This window comes from Hirundo rustica, chromosome 2 (assembly GCF_015227805.2).
Source record: "Hirundo rustica isolate bHirRus1 chromosome 2, bHirRus1.pri.v3, whole genome shotgun sequence".
Taxonomy (NCBI): Eukaryota; Metazoa; Chordata; class Aves; order Passeriformes; family Hirundinidae; genus Hirundo; species Hirundo rustica.
In genome coordinates, this window is record NC_053451.1 from 94,033,226 (window position 1) to 94,050,480 (window position 17,255).

General features: G+C 41.3%; 2 protein-coding genes across 8 annotated transcripts in view; one reads left to right on the top strand and one right to left on the bottom strand.

The window, feature by feature from the left end:
- The window catches only part of CARS2 (cysteinyl-tRNA synthetase 2, mitochondrial), a 36,657-nt gene extending 36,326 nt beyond the window's left edge, over positions 1-331 (top strand). The window contains exon 16 of the mRNA XM_040057369.1: positions 170-331. Within this exon, the coding sequence (XP_039913303.1) occupies positions 170-244 (75 nt within the window). The 3' untranslated portion in view covers positions 245-331. The remainder of the gene's footprint in view (positions 1-169) is intronic.
- A 324-nt stretch (positions 332-655) lies between these two features.
- Positions 656-17,255, bottom strand: part of NAXD (NAD(P)HX dehydratase) — a 51,385-nt gene continuing 34,785 nt past the window's right edge. For 6 of the 7 annotated variants that reach the window (XM_040057367.2, XM_040057363.2, XM_040057366.2 and 3 more), the window contains 5 exons: positions 15,163-15,213; positions 14,978-15,082; positions 14,548-14,668; positions 6,077-6,197; positions 1,388-3,611 (listed from right to left, as the gene is read on the bottom strand). In XM_040057367.2, coding sequence (XP_039913301.1) covers positions 3,461-3,611; positions 6,077-6,197; positions 14,548-14,668; positions 14,978-15,082; positions 15,163-15,213 — 549 coding nt within the window. In that variant the 3' untranslated portion in view covers positions 1,388-3,460. Of the gene's footprint in view, positions 847-1,387; positions 3,612-6,076; positions 6,198-14,547; positions 14,669-14,977; positions 15,083-15,162; positions 15,214-17,255 lie in introns of those variants that run through there. The other variant, XR_005699746.2, reaches the window with a different exon arrangement.

Genomic DNA, 17,255 nt, shown 5'->3' on the forward strand with positions numbered 1-17,255 from the left:
TACCTAGTTTTGTTTTACAACTCTGTGCATTATTAGTAGCAGTGGCATTCCTGTGAGATTGTACTGCCACCTCTTCTGCCCAGTTGGATGAATTAGCTTTGCTGAGTGAATCTTGGTTAAAAACCTATGATCCAGTCTGGCAGGACTGACCTGCTTACTTTTCTTACAGGACAGAGCTGCTGTTTCAACCTGGGAAATTGTGGAAGGAGGAAAGACAGAGAAGCAGACTGAGAAAAAAAGCTGATCCTTCATTCTTGGACTTTTTTATTTCAGCTACTTTGGCAACTGTTGTAAATACTAATTCTTTCAAAATAAAATCTGTTGAACAGAATGGCTAAAAACAATAGCGTATAATTTGGGCAAAACTGTTGGCACTAGTACTAGGTAAATAAATACAGGCATTGCAGCACAGGTGGCGGAAGCATCCAGAACACAAGGCAGCACAGGAGCAGCTGCACTGACTTAACACAGTCGTGGGTCTGTTCTACTGCAGGAACTGCCCAGCCCAAATGCTCTGTCATCTGCCCTCACCCCATGTTGCTGACCTGACACAGAATTTAAAGAGTGAACGCAGAGGCAAGAACTTAGGCCTATCTTTAAGGTGAAAACACTTTGTCAAACAAACTGGCATAAAACTATTCTCTTCCTCCTAGGAATGGGGGATACTTTGAACCTTGAAGTATTTCCTTATTGCAGTGGTGCTGCTTTGATCCTGTGAAACCTTTACCTGTAATATGATGGTGTTGGGTTACCTGTAAGGCTTGGTACCTTCTGTTTGCTTTTGCACAGAATACAAGGAGATTGCTCTAGCACTGGGAGTGCAGCACACTTAGGATCTCTCCAGAACTGGAAAGACAAAATTAGGATATATATTAGTATAAAGTATGTTTAGTTTTACCTGTTCAGTTACCTTTTTGCTGGCCCTGGCTGCTGTGCCTGTGGGCAGAGGTGCAGAAGCCTCTCCTACACTTAAGGTGACCCGTGTTGATATGGGGCTGATACTTACCTGATACCTGCACTTTCTTTAAACCAGTTTATGAAAACGTAAGAACCAAGAACGTGGGTTCATCCACAAGGCACTTGTGTGCTTTCAAAGTATCTGTTCAAAAGGATAAAGGCTTTCTTTTATACTGATGAGAATAAAATGTATAGCTATTTTTCTGCTCCCTTTCTTCCTTATCTGTACTTCCAGAGAAGTGTGGGGTGTCTCTTCATTCAGCACTGGGGCACAGGTGCTTATGTGACACAGCTGGTATTGTACATTTGCTCGTGGCAGTGTTGTTCTAGCAAAACAGAGTGAATGGTGAGCAGCAGCTCAGCTGCTGTGTGAAATGGGATCGGCACACACCAAACAAAGTCCAGTCAAGTTCTATTATTTTTATTTCCTACCAAAAGAAACTGCTACATTTCCAGAATGTTTAAAAATTGTAACAATTTGTATACATTAGTGAATAACACAGTTGTAACTGCTGTGTAGCTTTAAAACCAACAGGGCTGGTTGAAATCTGTACTGAGCTCTGTTAATTGATTGACTTTGCCTACATGTCATTTAGATTATAATACCACCGATGTTCTAATTACAAGAAAAAAAGCCAACTTATTTTAAAGGCAGTAGCTGTTTTAAAATCAGTTTTAACTTTCTGATTTTATTTAAAAGTAGTCAGGTTTCTCAAATACATTTAAGGTGGGGAAATAATAGTGTAAGTTTCCCCAAAGATGCAGACAGTTTACAAAACTGCTTAAATTAAACACTAAAACCTAATTTCTTAAAGAGTAGTCTGTGAACCCTCATAGAGCAACACAAGCAAACACTTAAAAACCTATTTTAAAAATAGGTAACTGGTTTAAAAAGAACAATTCATCAGGGTGAGGTAGTAGTCACAGTGCATCCAGAAATACCGACTCATACTCCCAATGAAGGGAAATACTTGGAGTAGCCTTTCTGATTATGGGTGCTTTCTGCAGGCAGCTCTTGAAAGGAAAAACAGTCTGACTGGTCTGTGAGACATCACATTCCAGCTGAGAGCACCGCAGGGGTGGCTGTGCTGAACAGGGAATATCTACTGCAATAACCGGATGCGTTATGTGCTTGTTTTGGCGCTTCAGTGAGCAGGAACAGTTGCAGCTGGATTGGAGGTTCAAGGGCAGTACCCATTTAAATTTACTTTGCATGAACTTGCCTCCCTCTCCACTTCGGATGAATCCCTACAAGCTTTGACCAAATCTCCAAAAATTTAAGGAATGGTCCTGTGCAAAATCCCACTAAAGTTCTGCTTTATACCTAATGTTTGCCTGCTCTGTCTGTGCCAGACCAGTGTGGCTGACGGCCTCTGTCTGTCCTGCAAACATCAAGTAAAAGCCTCTATGCTTTTTGCTCTAAGCAGTCCTGCTTTCTGCAGTACTAAGTACTGCACCTGAAACTCAAAACACTGACCACCCTATTTCTGTTCCTGCCTTTGACTTGCGGCGTACTCTGCCTGCACTCTGCTCTGAAGGAACAGGTACGAGCCATGGGCTGCCTTTTGCTCCTTCAGCTTGTATTCCCACTGTCCACCTACAGATCCGTGTGCTGGGCTGCTCTGAGCTCTAACCCAGCAGGCAACTGGAGCCTTACAAGCACTTCACTCTTCCATGATCACTGAGAGCAGAACCAGTCCTGCTGGCTATCACTGAGTTTCTTGTCCCATCTAGTACCTCTCCAAATGACAATTTTACAAGTTCATTGTATTGAGTCAAGACCAGATAAAGAAACAGAAATTAATTTCTTTTTCAGGTAAGCCGAATTACTGTTTGATGAATTTTACTGCTAAGATACCTATAGCATATCTTTATTCTGCCAAGGGGGAACCTTTGAAAAAAAAATAACACAGTATTACAGGAAGGGATGTCTTGTCCAAATGAATGCTGCCTCTGGGAGCAGGAATGGGAAAAGGCAACTAATTACATTCAAAATCTACAGCAACTCTCATGCATTCCCTTTCCAAAGAGGCTGACTTTTTGCTTCTTACTATACTAGCATGGCAAAAAATGAAGTGCAATAGCTAATTCTAGACAGAGGGTCTAAGAATGACGAGTGACAATCTTGGTGAAATCCAAGAAATTCAGTTGAGCTGGTGGAAGAATTTTATCTAAATATCAAGTGCATTTTTTTTTTTTGCTGTTCACACTTTAGTTATTGCTCAATAACTATCAAAAAGAACAGAGGAATACTTTCAGTTTAGTTTTATTATATTATAACAGATCTGCAACTACAGCTTGTTTCAGCCAAAACATTTTTGTATTCCAAACTCTTAAAAAATATCTACATTAATCATATTTTTCTATTCTGAAAAATAAAAAATATCTACCTAACATACCAATGCTGCTACAGCACTTGAAAGGGTGCATTATGTAAATTCTACGGTACACGTAATTACTCTTGCAGTCATTGTTCTTCCTTTTCTTCTCTGCTGCTTTGGCTTCAGGTTTCAAAAAGTTTGTTAAAAGCTGTTCCAACTTCTGAAACCATGTCAGAGGCTGTCATTGAACGTCCAAATTTCTGAAAGGCTTGGTGGTTAGACTGCCTTGTGAGAGAGCAGGCTCCAAATGCAGCCACTAGAAAGGGATTTTGACTGAAAGGAAAGAAAATAAAAAACAGTATTATGAAGAGAATCCAAACACTTCAGTGGAATTTATAAGGTGGTGGACATCATCTTTGTAAATGTTAACGTCGCCAGGAAGGCCTCATAAGCAAACATGTTCTCAGACTCTTGCACTGCAGAGCATCTTTGAATTTTTAAAATCAAATACCTCCCTACCCATAGCACAGCATGTGCCCAAGTGAGAAACACCAACAGGGCCAAAGCATGCAAAAGGTCAACAGGCTTCAAAAGCGGGGAAGGTGTTCTGTGTCTAGTTTTACTGATGTGAAGCTTCTTGCTTTCCTTCAGAGGAAGACTGAAGGCTCACCTGACAGCCTTGTAACCCCCTTTCCTCTCCCTTCTCTGGGTAACTCCGTTTAGTTTTGTCTTGCAGGGGTGGGGGAAAGTCATGGGGACGCTGACAAGAGATGATTTTCAGCGGGGCCATAGAGGCTGCTCCAGGGCCTTCATTAGATCAGCTCGGAAGTGGTACAGCAGCAAGTGAAGACCACAACACAAGCTAAGGCACACTGCTGTAATGCCTCCTACACACTTATGAACTGCCCAAGAGAGTGTATCCAGACCCAGATCTGTAACGCTGAACCTCCCCAAGAGAAGCCAGCAGAGTCCAGAGCCACCTCCAGAGCATCTTTTCATAGGCTGGGCCATGGGAGTCACTTCTGCTGCCTTCAAACAGAGCCCAGCTGTAGAACAGTCCAGCAGGCAGTGCTGTGCTCCAGGTCTGGCTGATCAAAAACCTCGCAGAGCTCAGCCTCAGTGGAGCATTGCTGCCTGGAACACGCTAAGGACCTCCTGACTCCTCTGCCAAGGAAGAGGTTTGTGAAGGATCCCAAACAGGGACAGTAAAACAGGCAAAGCAGGACGTGACTTTACAATTAGGTGTTACCTAAACAAATTTTCCATGTACTCAAAGTGCAAGAGTATTTAAGCCACCTTGAGAATTAATCCTGGATGCCCAAATACAGCTCTGAAACAAGAGCTGTATACAGGCTCCTGGGCTCAAGGCAGCTAAAGCACCATACTCCAAACACATCAGCATCCTCTCTACTCCAGTGAGGAATCCTACCTCCTGTACCACTAGCACCCCTGAAAGCCAGCCCTATCTCAGTGTTTGAAAACCTCCCTGTACAGACCCATTTTGAAATGCCAGAGCCAGGCACAGGCTGGAAGGACTGGCTGGGCTGCCTGCAGTGCAGTCTCCAAGCTGATGCCCTGACTCACTGAACCCAGAAAGCTCCTCCTTTCCTGCAACACATGAGGTAGGCAGGATTGGTACAGCAGGTGTCTGTGAAGGGTCACCTTAACACCACTGCAGGAGACACAATGCATTGCTGATGCCAATTATACTTTTCCTTCATCTATGAAATAAAGGAGTTTTTGAGTGAGCTGTTTAGAAAAGCCACAGGAGCTCAAGTCAGGAGAGCCTGGAAAACATGTGCTGTGTTTGCTAATCTGTCCAGCAATTTAATACTGCTGTGCTGTACCCCATGCAAAAATGAAGTCACTCTTTTAACAACTTAAAACAGAATTCCTCCTTTAGTGGCAGCTGCAAATTCAGATACCCAGAATGACAAAGAAAACCAAGACTGTATATGTTAGATTCCAGAATTCTGAAGCCTGGTTCAATTCATTCTCCCTGGGGCACCTTGTGTGCAGCGCCCTTGTGGTAACACAAGCTCAGCCTGGGTAACTCCCACGGACATCTGACACTGTGCACCTGCATGCAGCATCCCAAAGACTACAGAAGGTCTCCATGCCTCAAGCTTCCATAGCTCGTTACTTACTGAGAAAAGGAACTGCAACTCCCTTCCAACTTGATTACCAGGCTGATGCTTTCACAGAAAGGCTCCATGTTATCTGAACCAGCTAGTTTGGCAGGAACTGACATAATTTAACTAAAAAGCCAAAAGCTACCTGCAAGGCTGCTTTATGTACAACCATTTGGCCTTAAATGAATTACTCTTTGAAATTGTATTTTATTTGCAAGTTTCAACATACCCACCCCACTTAATTACTTAGCCACAATGTAGGAGGATTCACCAAAATAGAAGACACAAAGCCAAACAACATGTCTTTTGAATTACGGAGATGTTGTTGCCAGTGACTACCACTTATTTATCCTTTCTACTTTCTACCTACATTCAATTGTTTTGAAAACACGTACCTCATACATAAATGTCCTTGTGAACAGATCCAGAGGCTCTTCTTCTGCCCCGGACTTGGGAGATGTTAGATTACTGAAGGGTTTGTCGTATCAAAATTACTACTGTTATGTAGACTGCTCTAGAACACCCTTATAGTTTTTAAAAGTACGTGGATACTTTCTTACCAAAATCTCCAATTTAATTTGGAAATATATATCACAGCAGGTCTATGATGGTTGCCATAGGTGAACACAGTGTCACAACAATTAAGTTATTAATTAATATTCATACCCATTTGTTTTTTCAGCTCCAGCAACAAATGCCCAGTGTGCCAAGACTCCAAGAGAACCAGAGAGGAGGTCCCCCTGTCCACCACATCTCCGGCTGCTTCCTTCGTGACTGCACACAAGTACTGTGAACAGACAAACCAAAGTCATGTGCTTTTATCCCTCTGTTTGCAATTCCAGCACTGCACCTGCAAGGGCTATCCTCTCAGCCACACAGCAACTAACAGGTGAGACACAACACAGGCAGCAGAATATGCTGAAATACACTATTCTTAAAAAAAAAAAAAAATTAACATTTTTAAAAATACTCCTCATTACCTTTTAATCTTTTGTACATAACATTGCACAATGTGCACACTTTCTTCACTTCACTGAGCCTGCACAGGTGAGTTTAGTTATTCATGTGCCATCATGGATCATCATCCTAAACTGGACCAGGCCCTCCCATTGTACAAACACAACTCTTCAGTGCCTCTGAACTTCAGAGTTTGCCAGTGTAAGCCAAGGTGTTTACAAAAAGCAAACGCAAAGCAGAACTAAAATCTCAAATGTTCTACCATGTCCATCACAAAAACATTTTAATGAAACAGCCTTTTCCTTAGGCTTTTTAAAAAGCACATGCAAGACGGATTTATTTTTTTCTGCCCATCGACAGTGTCCTCACCATCCGTGTATGTTTCTGTCAGCAGTGTCACTGTGGATAGGCTGTGTCAGGATCCCAGATGTTACATTTCTATTTTAAATATACAAGGACCTTGGTCAAACTGATCTCTTTCTTTAGGCAGCTTTAACTGTGAGGAACATGCAAATGATTTCACTACGTTTTTTTTTTCACTAGACTTTGTTCTCCACTCTCAACAAGCCCAAGCAGGAAGCCTGGAGGATATATAAGGCACATAAAAAGAAAACAGCATCAATTCTGCTACCCTTCTCCAAACTCTCTTGTGGGTATGTACCCTCCCTTAGCTTTTTTCTTGCTTGGTTCTGAAAAAAAACCACAAGACCAAACAAACAAACAAAAAAAACCAACAAAAAACAAAAACAAACAAACAAACAAAAAACCCAAAAAACCACTCCCCCAAAAAACCCAAAACAAAAAAAACCCAGGAGAAATTTATTTTCCTTTCCTAGGAGGATGGAAGAGCTGGCAGAATCATGACTGGCCAAGTGTGATCCTTAGCACCTCCAGTCAGCTACTGCAGGATTCAGGGCTGTGAACACAATCACTTGTGTGCTGCTGAGCATGCCAAATATATAAGGAAAGGATAAAGCAACATCAGGCATTGCCTGGACAACAGCTTTTACCTCAAGCCTGGGCTGAGTTTCTCCAAAGAATATTAACAGAGCAGCCCAGGTGTTTTAGAGGGAGTACTGCCCATATTTTTAACATTTGAAAATTTTTCCTTCTTCAAACTAATGGAAAAAATTTGCACAGAACTGAAGGACTTGTAGATACATCTCCCTAACTAGCAAGTGGTAAAAAATGACATAATGCAAACAAACCCCTTCCAGTTTATGTACAACAGTGAAGAATTACACTTCACTTCCATTTCCCACCGATCCCTCCAGCAGTAATTGCGGGGCTCCGGAGGCCAGGCAGTTGCGCGTGTTTGCTGCCACTGAGAGGGCAAAGATTCATCAGTCACCACGAGCACAGCACACACTGCAGCCTTGCCAGCAGCTCGTTTTCCCAATCACTCTTCTCCCCTCCCCCTCTCAAATTAAGATTCTGGAGGTGTTTCTCAGTGAACAGTAGCTAATGTCAAATTTCACAAGTGTAATGCCCTTCCGAGTTAGCTATCTGAAGAAGGTATGCCCTTTTAGGTGGCGTGATTTATTCGTATTTTTATTTTAAATACAGTGCTTTGGAGAAATTACTTCTAATTCTACTACTTTGAAGATGCTATCTCACAGGATTTTCACTTTGAGGGCTTGAACTCCTGGCAGGAGGCAGGATGGAAATCCTCTGTTCAAAAGCTTCGGGGCCTTCTGACTGACAGCTGAGCACAAGCCCCTGCTTATTAGCTGTATGTCACCATCTGCCACTATTCTGTAGCCCCACAACCTTCCAGTCATTTTTGAACTGTACAGGAAAGCAAGATCTCCTCAAACTAGGCCAATTATAATACTTTGCTAGAAAAAAAAAAAAAAAAGAAAAAAAGTGGTCTTTTGTTTGTGGTTTTAAAAAATAAATCCCAAATATGTGCAGACTACCTCACAGGCAACAACAAAAGCAGACCTTTGTACTCTGCACACAGACACTGGAAAACAAATCCATGGAATACCTTCAAAGAAGCAGAACTAGAGGAAATTCACTTGAATGAGGAGAGAAAGATATAACGCACAAATCTTGTGCAGAGGCTCGGCTGATCAAAGAACATCTCAAAATAAAAGGATGATGAACATGACGACAGGCAGTGGGAAACAGATTTAAAAACAGCTCTGAGTTACAGCCATTAGTAAGAGCTTTTAAAATATAGGAAGGAATCCCACAGTGGCATCAAGACAAATCGGCACACTGCCCAATCAATATGGGATGCTTCTCCCACTCTTGTAGAAGAGCAAAATCAAACTGCTGTCTTCACGCTCCCCCAGTGCAACATCCCCACTGCATGTCTGAGCCCCCTGTGAAGAACAGTCCCAGCAGTTCTTTAAGCACTGGGGGGTGATGTCTTTGCATCATCCTGAGCAGGCACATCAGTGGCAACGCTACAAGACCCCGATTAGCTGGACATGGCTGAACAGGCAGCTATGATGCTGATAAGGTGGGCGGTTCTCTTCCCTGGAAACATGCACAACACTCTCCTTACGTGAGGATGAAGCTGGTTTTGATGTGCTGTTCCATGAGGCTGTAGCACGTTCAGCTAGGGGTGGGCATGTACATCAGCAAACATGGAAAACATGGCTCTTGGGAGAGCTGAGGAGACCAAGATGACCGGATGTGGGACAACAAAGAAACTACAGAGACTGAAATCACCACAATGTGTCAACTTTGACAAGGAAGCAGCCAGGGCCACTTAAGGTCAAATATTTTGACACCAGTCCAGATCAAAACAATAGAGAGGTTCAGTTATAGTTCGACTGACAGAAAAATACAATTAATGCTGGTCAAGCTGGCTGGTAGGGCAGGGTGTCTAGCTCTGTTTTCTAACAGAAAACAGGTGTCTAGTTCTGTTTTTTGAGCAACCAAATATGATGTCATTATTTCTCAGGGTAATGAATCAAAGAAAACCCACCTCAGTATAAGTAGCAGACAGGTTTTTTTTAATGAAAACTGATTTATACCAAGTAACTCTCAGGGAAAAAAAAAAAATACACAGCTCCCTAGCATTTATCCATGCAGCACACATATACTATCAGAAGAAAAGGCTAGATGAATTAAGAAATGCCTGCAAGGAGATCTGCTAGAGCCAGAACAACCACAATCCTATTCAACAGTTTCAACACAGTCTCAGCAATAAACATCACATAAATACTGCCTGAGCTTTAGGTAGCAAATACAACACGTCCCTCACATATAATCACACAAATTTCTTGTGTACCCCAACCCATGGAAATAATTTGTACTGGAATGAGTGCTACAGAAAAAAAAAAAAAAAAAATTGAAGGCTGTCATACTGACAGAATACGGTAAAGCAGAAATTGAAGAGTTTTAGGCTTCAAACAATTCAAAACTCTGCCCCACACTTTCTGGGTAACTATGGCCAAGTCATTTAGTAGCTCTGTGTTTAATATATTTCAGGCCGTAAAATATCTTCAGTAAGTGCTGAAAAGGGGGTGATGGTAAGATATTAAGATTTGTGAAAGCATTCAGACCATGGTGTCACACCTAGCTGAATCATTGCCAAGTGTTAAGCTGAAAGAACTCCCAGCCCAAATTTTGCTGCTGCCAGAAGTCCAGAAGAATGACCTGTTTATGGGTATTTTATGCTTACTTTAAAAAAACAAACCACAACAGTCTGTTAATGTAATCGAAAATAGCTGTCCTCTCTTTGAAAGAAAAACAAACCAGAATGCAATAGTTCTTGCTGACTTCAAGCACTACAAGTTAACTGGGAAGCACAGATTTTGATATGGCTCTATGCAGGCAGCACCATTTACAATGCCAGCTCCTGGATACATTGCATTACAAAACAAAAGTGGTTCTAACTACAAAAGGCAGTGTGTGTCTGCTTGTTCCTTCACTACATTCACCCAGTAGTGAAAAAAATTAATGCAACTCTGGGGTGGTTTTTACTTTTGCATTTAGAGCATAGCATGTGGAATATGGGATAGTTTAGTCGTTCTGATGATGGTCAAGAAGGCTTTCCATTTTCTATGCAAATAATGTAGCTACCAAAGATAATTTTGCCCCATCAGTGCAAGATTTAGACCAATTATCAGATTTTTAGTAAAATCTCTTACCAATATACATGTCTGACCTAGCACGTACTTAGACTAGTAAGAAATTTATCTTTTTCCTTTTGCAAGTTAATTCACAAAAGCACCTAGCTGGAGATCATGGATTCCCAGGAACATGTCCCAGAGGGCATACAGACAGGGAAACCAAGTTTAATGATTCTGGCTGCAGAAACAACTCAACTGATGTGGAAAATGTAAGTTGGCTTTTATATAAAGGGTGCTTATACTTTTTATTCCCTTATCACACTTTTAAAACTTAGGTAAGTCCTTGAGTACAAGATAGAGCAGGCAATTTAAGACTAAAATGACCCAGATTTTCCATTAGTTTTGCTGGATAGGCGCAGGTGGCAGGGGCCAGGTGAACAGTGCCAGGGAGAAGCTGGCTGGGCTGCACGTGTCAGAGGCAGCACAGTGGCACCAGGGACAGGAACCATCACCTCCCTATTTTGCTCATTCTGCAGAAGCAGCACTGGAGACAAAGGTGCTGCCTCTCAGTTATAAATCTAGGTGAGACTTGCTCAGCAGCTGTGAGTGAGCCAGGCAGTGACAAGCACTGAACAGCTTCCTTTCCTTCCTTTCCAGCTGTGTGGGGAGATGAATGGCTGGAATTAGAAGTATTACTTGGCAACATATGGCAAGAGTTGGCTTTTTACCCCATAGCCAGTACTCAGTATCCTGCCTTGCAGGCTTCCTTGCTTCTTTTGACCATAGCTGCAGCTTAGCAACTGGAGAGAAACCAAATTTAGCTAGGTTCCAGGTAAGAGTAGTCCCAGGCAGTAGCAGGATGGTTCCCATAAAGCTTGCCTTTTAGAAGGGAAGAGGGCCAAACACAGAAAAACTCACTATCATGTTTAGAAACCAAAATCCAAATACACTAATTCAAGGACCTAACTAAATTTTAAACATGTTAGGAACTAAGGTTGGTATAACCACACTTTATTATTGACCAGTTCTCCAAAGAAAAATAAAAAGATAACCTTAGAGAGCTGTGCCATAGTGAATAAAAGCTGACTTACCTTTTACCCATAGGCTGAGTACTCATTCCTACCCTGGTCAGTGATGGCACTGATATCACCTACCAAGAGCATGGTGAAGCTCATCTTTGTAGAGCAGGGAATCAACAACTGTAGACCAAGCTATAATGTGAAATTGCAAAAGGAAAGAATATAAAACTTAATTTAAAACCTTGGTGATTATGTTTACAGGCCAGTTGGCAGCTCTCTACTGAAATGGAGACAAATTTTAAAAAAATCTCCTTTATACTGGAGGACTGCTACTGCTTTCACAGAGGCCAGTATGTGACTTCATGGCCATAATGAATCACCAGCACCAGCTAGTCTGATCTGTGAAAACAAACTTTAGAGGTATCCAGACACTTCAAAGTTTGTGAATCTAGCAAAGTTTCAGGTACATTGCTGTACTAGTTCATTTGTCTACATCTTACTTTGAATTTATTAAACTTCAGCTTCCAATGAGAATTTATCGAGCCTCTCTGTGTAAGATTACAAAGCTTTTGGCTGAGAATAATTCTTCAGCAATACTTGACACCAAATCACCTGGTAACCCTTTCTGCCTTCAGGTAACAGAAGTAAACTGTCTACTGCATTTCCTACAGACAAATTAATAAATGTACTATGAAAATAACCACTACAATCATTCTAAGCTCTAAAGCATTCACAAACCCAATCTTCCCTACTGCAAAATCTGGCATCTTCAAAAAGCCTTCCTTCCTCAACAACTAAGCATAAAACACTAAAGTTACACAGTTAAGTTTGCAATTTCTCAATTTCTGGCTTTCCTGGAGAGCACTGAGACTTACTTTTCTCTCGCTCCTTTTTTTTTTTTTTTTTTTTTTTGAAAGCACACGTGCAGTATTTTCCCCAAGGAGAAAGTTTAAAAGTAATATATGCAAACTATAGTGTCAGTATGCTGAACACAGGAGGTCAAGCAGGAAATGCCTAATAGGTAAGGCTTAAGCACTACAAATGGATGATGGCATGATAAATGAAAGGCAAGAGGAGTACACAGATCTTTTCATAATGTTTGATTGTGCTCAGAGAACACTGGCCCAACCCAATAACCTTGGATTTCCCTCATGTAGGTAGTCTTAGCTGAAAAAAAATCACACCAGATCAAAAGAAGAGACAGATGAAAGATAAGAGCAAAAAACCTGGGAAAGAATTCAAGGTCCGTATCATGACAACATATTCCATGTTTAGCACAGAGCACACAGTAGAATCTCCTTTCTCAGTGTAATTTTGCATTTGAAAAGCTTTAAAAAAAAATGACCAGCAGATCAGACCCAAAGAACTTGGCTGTTAAAAGGAAGCTGAAGTCTGTAGTTTCTGCAAAATTCTCAAGAACCTTCTTCAAAGTCATGCAACCTCTAAAAACCAGTTCTTGTAACAGACATTATAACCTGCTTTCTTAGCTCAGCAATGCTGCCTGTAATGTCTGTAATCCAACAAAGCATCAGTGATAGCACCAAGGTAAGAGCAAGAAAGCAGCCTATAGGTGGACATCAATCAACTGCTATAAAGGCACAGAACTGTTTTTATTTCAAAACAAAACCCACTTCACTACTAGAAGAAAATATCAGAACACAAGAGAGGCAAATAACAAGGTGGGGAAAAAAATAAAACCAATAAAAAGCCCCAAAAGCACACAAGACACACATGAACTTGTGCTGCACATGAACATTTAAAATTGAAACTGCAAAGAACTTCACTTGTTTCCTGTTTTTGTTCAATCCTGCATGACAAGAAACATTGGAGACCGCGCTCCTGCTTCTCCAGCAGGTGTGTGGATACACTTATCTCAAGAGTAACAGTTCAAAAGGAGAACAGACATATATGAGATAATGTACTCAAAGTGCACCCAGTCTTCCCAACGTTCATTTAAAAAGCAACAATCCTGTATAAAAATAATATTGTTGACATAAAGGCAGAGGAAGAAGACAACTACAGTGCTCTAAAGCTCTCTAGCTGGCATAAATTGGAGTCAAGACATTTTATCCTCCAGCAGAGTTCATCCATCTTTAAGCCTGGCCTGACTGTCCAAGGTTATGAATCAGGTCTGCTACAAGTGCAACTATGACAGCAGACTTCCTGTGGGGAAACCTGGGTACTATGTGAGGAAGGACCTTTACCACAGAGATGTAACCATAATGCCTCCAGGTCCCACTTGTTGCACAGTCTGCTACAGTGTCTGCACTAATGGGGTACGTGGAAGGTGGCTCTGCACAATCCAGTTGTCATATTACATCTGCTTTTCTGTTATCAAAGATTTCCATGGCTCCCAGTTATGAAAAATTGACTGTATATATAAAACAGTTCTGAAGCAGCATAAACATTTATCTGAGATTAGCATTTCAAGTAATTACAAGCAGAGTTGCTGCTTGTTATGTATGTAAAATAAGACCATGTAGGCAAAATGTGACTAAGGCACTCATGAATTAATTTTATACTGATCACAGTAAATGATCAGTATAAAAAGCATCAGACAAGCAGCTAATTTTATTAAGTATACTTTAAATCATATTGGTATGAGACTGTTGTAATGGCAACCTAGAATTAATTTTTTTAATTTGTCAGGGCAGTTGTAAAGTCACACATGTACATGCTAATCTGCAGCCCCATGACAGACAGCATCAAAGAACTGAGCAGGTCATGAGCCTCAAGACATCTTCATTTCTCATACACACTGATACATCATGAACTAACAGTCCTATTTTGTATCAATTTAGCAATGACAGCTGCACTTATACAAACCATCTCAGCAAAGAACTTTCAAAAAGTTCACAAAAAATTAAATAATTAATTTCTCAATACCCACATAATGTAAAATATAACATCTATAAATGCGAAAGAAAATCAGTGACTTTTTTCAGCAAATAAATTTAGTTGCACTCTTAAAATATCAATTTACACAAACCATCTAAAGGTGATCTGCAAAGGCAGCAATCTCTCCAGTCTTCAGGGGAATACAGCCAAATGCTATACACTCTACTGGACTATGACTGAAAGCAAACGCAACAGAACAATCACACTACTAAAAGCAGAAGGCTTCACTTACCCTTCTCTCCATCTGAAATAAGATCTCTTTCTCCCTTTTGCACAACTGTCAAATTCCCCATGGCTTGGCTGAGTCTTAACACACATCCATGATGATCACTACTGTCCACGGGGTCTCTAAGCTACAACAAAAGAATTCCATACACAGTACTTATTTTACTACTAGAACAACATATTCTAACACATGCTACTTACATATGCATGGGAGAATAAAACAAAGGCGAACATCATCAGTCCTTCTTTAAAAAAGAGCTCAGTTTAGGAATATGCATTGCTGTGGCAATTATGCCATGCAATAAAAACCCAGAGTGTGTTTCTCTCACATACAAGAAACAGCATATAATATTTAAGCCAGTAATAACTTACTTATATTCACAGACAAAAAGACTAAACTTGCACATGCTTAAATACCAAACAGGCAAACAGCTCACCATGGCTTCATACAGTCTACTGAACTCCATATAGTTTGGAGTAAGAATAGCTCGCTGGTAGCCTTGAATAAGAGAAGGCTGCTGGGAAATGAGCCACAGTCCATCCTGCAAAACACAGTAAGACAACATTTACTGAACAGATTCTTAAATGTTAAACCAGTGACTGAAATCAAGAAAATACTTACTGCATCAATAATGATAGGAATTCCTTTCACTTTCGATTTCTCTATAATACCCTGCAAAAAATGCAGATACTTTTAAGATGCTTGTTAATTTAGATCTCCTACGATCCAAACCAGATTCATACAATAAATCTGACCATGTAAGTTGTTTTTATAAAGCGATAGAAAAAAATCTGTTATATTCTGCAAACTAATGTAAAACATTTTCATATCAGCGGGTAATTTTACAGTCACAATGTTTTCTGCCCTGTTTAAGTGTCCACAGACTAGGTATGTATATTGGGTACTCATGGCAAGGTTTTGGGATGGGGAAGAGGGGCTACAGGGCTTCTCCAGTAAGTTATTGGAAGCTTCCCTCATGTCCAACAGAGCCAAAGCCAGCCAGCTCCAAGTCAGTCCTGCCTGGCCAAGGAAAAGCCCATCAGCACCAGTGGTAGCATCTCTGGGATAATGGATTTAAAAACAGGATGAAGCTACTGTGCTGAATCAATTGCAGCCAGAGGAGAGAGGAGTGAGAATATGTGAAAGCTTCAGCCCTGCAGACGTGCAGGTCAGTGAAGGAGGAAGAGGAGGGGTTCCAGGCTCTGGAGCAGAGATTCCCCTGCAGCCTGTGGTGCAGTTCATGGTGAGGCAGCTGTGCCCCATGGAAATCCACAGGGGAACAGAGCAGGTGGATGCCCAGTGGAGGCTGTGACCCATGGAGAGCGTGCACTGAAATGGGCAGGACCTGAGGCACCACAGAGAGAGGAGCCCACAGTGGAGCAGCCTGTTCCTGAAGGACTGCACCCCATGGGAAGGACCCACATGGGAGCAGTTTGTGAAGAACTGCAGCCCATGGGAAGTCCACTGGAAAAGTGTGAAGGACTGTCTCTTGTCAGAGGGACCCCATGGTGGAACACGGGAAGAATGTGGAGCCCTTCCTGTGAGGAAGAAAGAGCAGCAGAGACAATATGTGATGAACTGACCAGAGCACCCACTTCCTGACCCCCTGCACCACTGAGAGCAGGGAAATGAACAGTTTTGGAATTAAAGGAAGCTTGGGAAGAAGGGAGGGGTGGAGGGAAGGTGTTTTAACATTTGGTTTTATTTCTCACTATCCTACTCTGATTTAATTTGTTATAAAACTCAGTTAATTTTCCCAAGTTGAGTCTGTTGCACATACTTCAATATAACAGTGACTGGTGAATGATCTCTCTAAACCCACGAGTCTTTTGTGGTACTTTCTCTCCCCTGTCCAGCTGAGGAGGGCAGTGATAGAGAAGCTTTGATGGGCACTTGGCATTCAGCCAGGGTCAGCCCACCACAACAAACAAACAAGCAATCTCACCCACTCTGCCTGCTGTGAGAGACACGTAATACCAACACAAATCACACATAGTAAACATACACCTTCAATTAAAAAAAAACCAGAAAAATCCCAGTGAGTACTGCCTTGGTACGAATCTACCAATAACTATAACACTAACTTCGGTTGCTTTGCTGCTGACAGCCCCACTGCAGTACTAGTTTATGTACAAACAAACATCTGAGACAAGCAGTATGTATGATGTCATTTCATCCGTGGTTCTGGAGGTTCTGTGCTTTGAAAGCAAACCCAAGGTGGCCCAGACAACAGATCGTTTGTAAAAATGTTTTCTTCAGCAAGCAGCATCTCTGAGCAGACTGTCTGCCCCTGTTCTGTCTCCTAACCCAGCAGCAGCGACGACTGAGCCTCAAGTTTTTTAATGAGGAGTGAAGTTTTTTTCAGTGTTGGTTATTACCAACTCATCTTTGAAGCTGGAGGGTTTATCTTTTTCCTGTATAAGATAACAGAGCATGGTATCCATCCAAAAGTTTAATTACTTTTGAATGTTATTAAGCTCTTCAGATCAGCTATCACATGGCACTGAGCTTCACAGGTTAGCAAGACATGATGTAAGGAATAAGGAAGCAATTTTTAATTAATGTTCAGGGTATTGAACATCTCTCTTTTCTTGTACAGTGGTCAAAATAAACACCACTCACCTTGCTCCCTGCAAATTATTACATATGAGATACACATATCCTCACAAATGTTACTACCTGACTCTGATTTTTCCAATACCAATGGAAAATAT